Source organism: Danio rerio, chromosome 20 (genome assembly GCF_052040795.2).
Source record: "Danio rerio strain M-AB ecotype USA chromosome 20, GRCz13ab, whole genome shotgun sequence".
NCBI classification, from domain to species: domain Eukaryota; kingdom Metazoa; phylum Chordata; class Actinopteri; order Cypriniformes; family Danionidae; genus Danio; species Danio rerio.
In genome coordinates this window covers 35,999,001-36,005,000 of record NC_141040.1, presented here as the reverse complement: position 1 = coordinate 36,005,000, position 6,000 = coordinate 35,999,001, and the positions used below count along the sequence as shown (strand labels likewise).

Here is a 6,000-nt window from a genome sequence, read left to right as displayed (position 1 = left end):
ATAAAAAGCTTATTCTACTCTGTTATGCGAATACGTTTTTTGTGCACGTTTTCAAAATTGATGCACATGTTGCCATTTCCATCTCCAAAATGCACATAAAAATAGGTTCATGGAAACATAGCTAGTGTGAGGAATTATTTTTACATGACCTATCCCTTTAACATTTGACTCTGTTCACTGCAGGAGAACATCAACGTGGACGAGGCTGCCCGGTTCTTGGTGGAGAACATCCTTCTCAATGATAAAGGTCTTCCGTACGAAGAGAACAATGGTGACAAGATTAAACTAGACCAACAAACTGCTCCTGCTGAGAGCAAGTCAGGTTGCTGCTAGTGCGGACGCTCACGTGTGTCCCATCATTTGCCACGGAAAGCAGGCAGGAGGCCAGAAAGCGAGCTCAACAAATTCAACAGATCAAACCCATGGATCACTAACATATTCAGGGGTTGACAGATACGTATCAGTTTGGGCTCTAAATGGCAAGACGACATCACTGCTGGAGGATCAGATGAAAACAAATTTCTATTGCTGTGTTTGACTGTTTATCTCTTTTTCTCTGGCCCTGTTCCACATTTGTCGCTTTTGTGTGTGTGTGTATGTGTGTGACAAGCAAGTTACTTCAATGTGTACGTGTACATATGAATGAATGATACAAAATGGGTGTCATAGGACCAGGTAAATACCAGTAGAAGTTCTTAGCCAAAATTAGATTAAATAGGGTGAGCTGTTTTAATATATTCTGGACTATTTGCGTTCGCTGCTGGGAATTGCCACCCTAAATTTTGCAGGAAAAAAAAAAGTTCTCAAGATGTCACTTTATGACAAAATAGTCTGTATTCCCAGGGCATTTAGTCTGTTGTGAAGATCCAACCATGACTAGTCTTGAAGGTCTTGAAGTGTACAAATTTTATCATGAGGAAAAAGAAAGTTTAATAAGAGATCTGTAAGAATATTGGGCTATAAGCTTGTAAATATCTGGTTCAGAGAATAAAATCATGTTGGGTTTCCTCAGGCTCGTAAATGTTAATATTCAAGTGTTTATAAATAGTTTTTTAATTGGTACTGAAGGAGGGATCTGAGCATGTGCTCGATCCATGGCTTTATTCTACAACAAAGGCAGATATACCTTTTTAACATGCTGGATGATCAAATTTATCAAGTTTGCAAACAAATGTCTGTTGAAGTAACAATGACAATAAAATGTTTTAAAGTGGTGATGAGTTTTTCAATGAATATGTGAGAGAATGTGCCTTAAAATGTTAAATTAAATCACAAAAGTATGATTATAATAACAATGTGATGAAGATGTCAAAAAACTGTTTAAAAAAGAAAGCATCAGAGCACCAACTCTGCAGTTGATTGGCAGCTTGTGAACCAATGAGGTAATAAAATGTACTCCGTTAAGATGCTTTAATTCAATCATTCATTCATTCATTCATTCATTCATTCATTCATTTTTAACCGATTTTCCGGGGCTGGGTCGTGGGGGCAGCAGTCTTTGGAGAGAACTCCAGACTTCTCTCTCCCCAGAGACTTCTACTAGCTTCTCCAGGAGGATCCTGATTTGTTCCAAGGCCAGCCGAGAGACATAATCCCTCCAGCATGTCCTGGGTCTTCCCCAAAGGCCTCCTCACGGTGGAAAATGCCTGGAACACCTCCTTAGGTAGGCATCTGAAACAGATGCCCGAGCCACCTCAGCTGACTTCTCTCGATGTGGAGGAGCAGCAGCTCTACTCTGAGTTCCTCCCGTGTGACAGAGCTTCTCACCCTATCCATAAGGGTGCGCCCTGACATCCTGCGAAGAAAACTCAGTTTGGCTGCTTGTTTATTGCCAGGTATATTCACACATAAGTGGAAATTGTTTTTGTGACAGAGCTTCTACAGTTCAACAGAATGACAGAGACAGATTAATATATACTTTTTAAAAATACAAGTAAGTGATGAATGCAAATGTACAAATTGACAAGTATATGTACAGGTATATCACTATATACAACGTGATATGTGCAGCTGTTATGTGCAAATTGGCATGTAAAGTACGTTGTCAAATAAATAAGTGTATATGTGTATTTAAATTGTATAGCAAGTAGTGATGTTTGTTTCACAATTACTATCTTCAAGTGTTCATGAGATGGATTGCCTGTGAAAAGAAACTTTTTCTGTGTTGGGCTGTTCTGGTGCGCAGTGCTCTGTAGCATTGACCAGAAGGTAAAAGTTCAGAGAGGCAGTGTGCTGGGTGTGAGGGGTCCAGGGTGATTTTGGCAGCCTTTCTGCTCGCTCTGGATAAGTACATTTTTTAGTGAGTAGGGAGGGATGTAGGCTACCACTGATTCACTTAGCAGTTTGAACTATTTAACGTAGTCTTCGGAGGTCGGATTTGGTAGCTGAGCTAAACCAGAGAGTTATTAAAGTGCAGACTGATTCAAGTGGAGGACTGTTTTAGCAGCTCCTTTGGAAGGTTGAACTTCCTCTGCTGACGAAGGAGTTACAGCCTTTGTTGAACTTTTTTGACAATAGAGTCAATGTAAGCACCCCACTTCAGGTCCTAAGATATGGTAGTGCCCAGGAACCTAGATAACTACACTGATAAATTTATACTGAACAACTCTAACTCAGATGACGCAGTGGTGCAGTAGGTAATGCTGTAGCCTCACAGCAACAAGGTCCTTGGTTCGTGCCTCGGCTGGGTCAGTTGACGTTTCTGTGTGGAGTTTGCATGTTCGCCCAGTGTTCACGAGTTTTTCCTCCAGGTGCTCCGGTTTCCCCCACAGTCCAAAGACATGTGGTACAGGTGAATTGGGTAGGGTAAATTTTCCGTAGTGTATAAGTGTGTATGGATATTTCCCAGAGATGTAGCTGAGAGGAAGGGCATCCGCTGCATAAAAACGTATGCTGGATAAGTTGGCGGTTCATTCCGCTGTGGCGACCCCAAATTTATAAAGGGACTAAGTCGAAAAGAAAATGAATGAACCAATGAATTCTAACTCATATTGAGTAGGCTGTTTAAAGTAAAAAAAGCTTTACAAAACATTGTCATCATTTGAATCAAAGAAACACTGCATGGGGAGAAAATGGCCACTTTTTTTTCTTTAGGCCTGCCCCATGATGGTTTTCGTTGACTATACAGGAGTAACTTCTGTTAAAACATATTCTTCTCATTAAATGTTTGATAATACAATTTAGTTTTAAGCATTTTAAGCAAATTTATTTGAACCCTAACCCTATTTTTAAAAGCTCGACAGAAATACCTGTAAAAGGTGGAACTGACAGGTGGTGCGTGATGACGCAATAACGCGATGAGTTAAAGGGTAAGTGATTCAGTTATTTTGGAATCGATTCTCTGAACTGAACTGTTTGAAAAACGAGTCTGTTCCCAATTCCCATCGCCAAACACCAGAGAATAGACTCAGGGGTTTGTTTGAGCAGGTCAGGAGGAGTTCATTGGCACGAGGAGGTAATAAAGCTCTGAGCTGCGCTCGAGCTGTCGGCAATCCCGAGCGGGCCTGTCGCCTAGCAACATAGCAAACTTTCCTTGCTGACTGAGTGTCACCCTGGGCATCGCTTCCTATTCATCATTATCTTTTGTGCTTTAATCAGCCAAGTGTTCCTTCAGATCATGAACTCTTAGAATAAGAAATAAGACCTACATACGCTTGCAATGTCGAAGACACCCAAGAAAAAGGCGTCCGCCTCCAGCCTCGTCGCTTCTTCGCCCGGACACTCTCCCAAAAAAGAGTAAGATTTAGCTGACTATTCGTTAATTCATCCTTGGCGTGTTGATGGCCTTGACATATTTCCACAATGTAAATAAATCACTCACTGTGTAAATAACAAATCCTTTATTTCACCTTAAAACTTTAATGTATTTGTTTTTGGGCTCGTCAATGTTGTTTTACCTAAATAATAATCTATGGATTTGATACTTTTTGATTTTGACAAAATTAGTTGATTTATTAAAATTTCCTATCCGCTTAAGTGAGTGCCTTAATTTTATTCGGTGTATTACTGCTTTCATTAGTTATTTAGCGTTTAGCTATTATATCATATTTTACTAAATTGTTTTAATCTATGTTTTTATACTATCAAATCATTGTGCGTTAAATTCAAACCATTTTAATTTGGGCATGTCATTGGCCCATGGAAATTTCCTGCTTGTTATCAAACTATTTAATTACTGTAACAAGACAGTTCAATCATAACTTCATATTAAAACGGCTATCATAGCATTATTTATTTGTGGCTCATTTTGGATTCTCGGAAGCTGTAGAAATGAAAAGTATAAAACAGGAAATACCCTGGGACCATTGTTTTTGTTTACATCCCTTGCAGTGTTTGGAAGGCTACAAAATATTGTAAATTTTGAAATCTATTTTTTTTTGGGCAAATTGTGAATCTGCTATATACTATAAATTAAAAATAAATGCATACAAATCAATTTTTATTTCTAAAATGTTGAAAGACCAATTACATGTCAATATGAATGCTTTCTTAGCAGTAATAATAATTAAATCGATACTTGTCCATTTTAAAGGGGCTACATGTTAGCATTTTTAGATATCACTTTTTTTCACTGTGAATGTGTAAAGCACTGGTTTTGAGAAAACAGACCCTCCACAACCTCCTAAGATATCTGCAATCTATTGCTTTTCCTGCAGTTTCCGGATTTAATGTTGTAATTGTTGAATTGAAATAAAACGAACTGAAAATTGCATTTTTTTATATTATACTTTGCATTTTTAAACAGAACTTAATATTTTAGAAGTGAAATATGAAAGTTGAATATGAAGTATTGAATTTAAGTATGAAATTGTGTTTTGATTTGAAATATTGACTGCTTAAATAAACAGCTGGTGAAATTCAAGGACCTAAATGACAAACCCTGGCAGTTCAAGTCAATATGTGAAGTTTGCCCAGTGGTTAGCACTGTTGCCTCACAGCAAGAACATCCCTGGTTCTGGTCCTTACCAACCCAACTGACGTTTCTGTGCGGAGGTTACACGTTCTCCCTGTGCTCACGTGGATTTCCCCTGGGTTCCCCGGTTTCCTCCCACCGTCCAAAAACATGCAATTTAAGTTCATTGACTAATCCAAATCTGCACCATAAACATGCTCTTAGTAAGTTTCTCTTAAGAATAATCACTATCTGTTTATTAGCTACTACATCAGGGGAGTTCACGAGATTTACCTGAGCTCAAACTCGCCACTCGCCTTGCAAATGGGTGGGAGCCCCAGGCTCAAGGACCTTATGAGCACAGGGCATGCAAAACAAGCTTTATAATCAATCATCAGCTAAGTGTGATCTCATGAAAATGCAAGCAGTTGTTAATTCAGTGTATTATTTTTTCAGTGAGCTATTTAACAAGCTTTTTGTTTCAATACTTTTGGCATTGATTTTGTTCCGTATGTTTAACCCATTGGCCTCTGTCCATCATGGCCCCCTAACAATCCCCATACCACAATTGGCTTTATCTGTCTTCTATTTACCAATCAGCTGGTGTGTGGTGTGCCATCTGGTGCAATATGGCTGCTGTCGCGGTCGTGTCATCCAGGTGGATGCTGCACACTGGTGGTGGATGAGGAGTTTCACCCAAAAATGTGTAAAGAGCTTTGAGTGTCCAGAAAAGTTCTATGTAAATGCAAGGAATTATTATTATAATTGTTGTTATTATTATTATTATTATTATTATTATTATTATTATTATTACTACCAATTATGGATTAAAGGGTCACTTTACTATTCTATTAACCACAAGAAATGATTTAGGAAAGACAGTAAGAAAGGATTTAACAGTATTTGGTTTAATTAATGCTAATCATACTCATGCTATGTGGAACATTATTGATTCATAGAGAAAGTTCTAACTCAAGTGTAGTACGCTAAATTCTAAGTTTGTGGACACAGTCACTTAAGTGCACAATTGTGAGTAATAAATAACTGGCTACAGTTCACTTAACTGCCTCTGGTGTTGCTAATAACAAGGCATTCTGAACGCTATATAC

General features: G+C 38.4%; 2 protein-coding genes across 9 annotated transcripts in view; both read left to right on the top strand.

Annotated features, from left to right (window-relative positions):
- rab32a (RAB32a, member RAS oncogene family) overlaps positions 1-1,214 on the top strand; it is a 36,610-nt gene extending 35,396 nt beyond the window's left edge. The window contains 1 exon segment of the mRNA NM_201332.1: positions 184-1,214. Within this exon segment, the coding sequence (NP_958489.1) occupies positions 184-333 (150 nt within the window). The 3' untranslated portion in view covers positions 334-1,214.
- Positions 1,215-3,486: 2,272 nt separating this feature from the next.
- adgb (androglobin) overlaps positions 3,487-6,000 on the top strand; it is a 77,678-nt gene continuing 75,164 nt past the window's right edge. For all 8 annotated transcript variants that reach the window (XM_087298351.2, XM_087298350.2, XM_087298347.2 and 5 more), the window contains exon 1: positions 3,487-3,735. In XM_087298351.2, the coding sequence (XP_087154477.1) occupies positions 3,659-3,735 (77 nt within the window). In that variant the 5' untranslated portion in view covers positions 3,487-3,658. The remainder of the gene's footprint in view (positions 3,736-6,000) is intronic.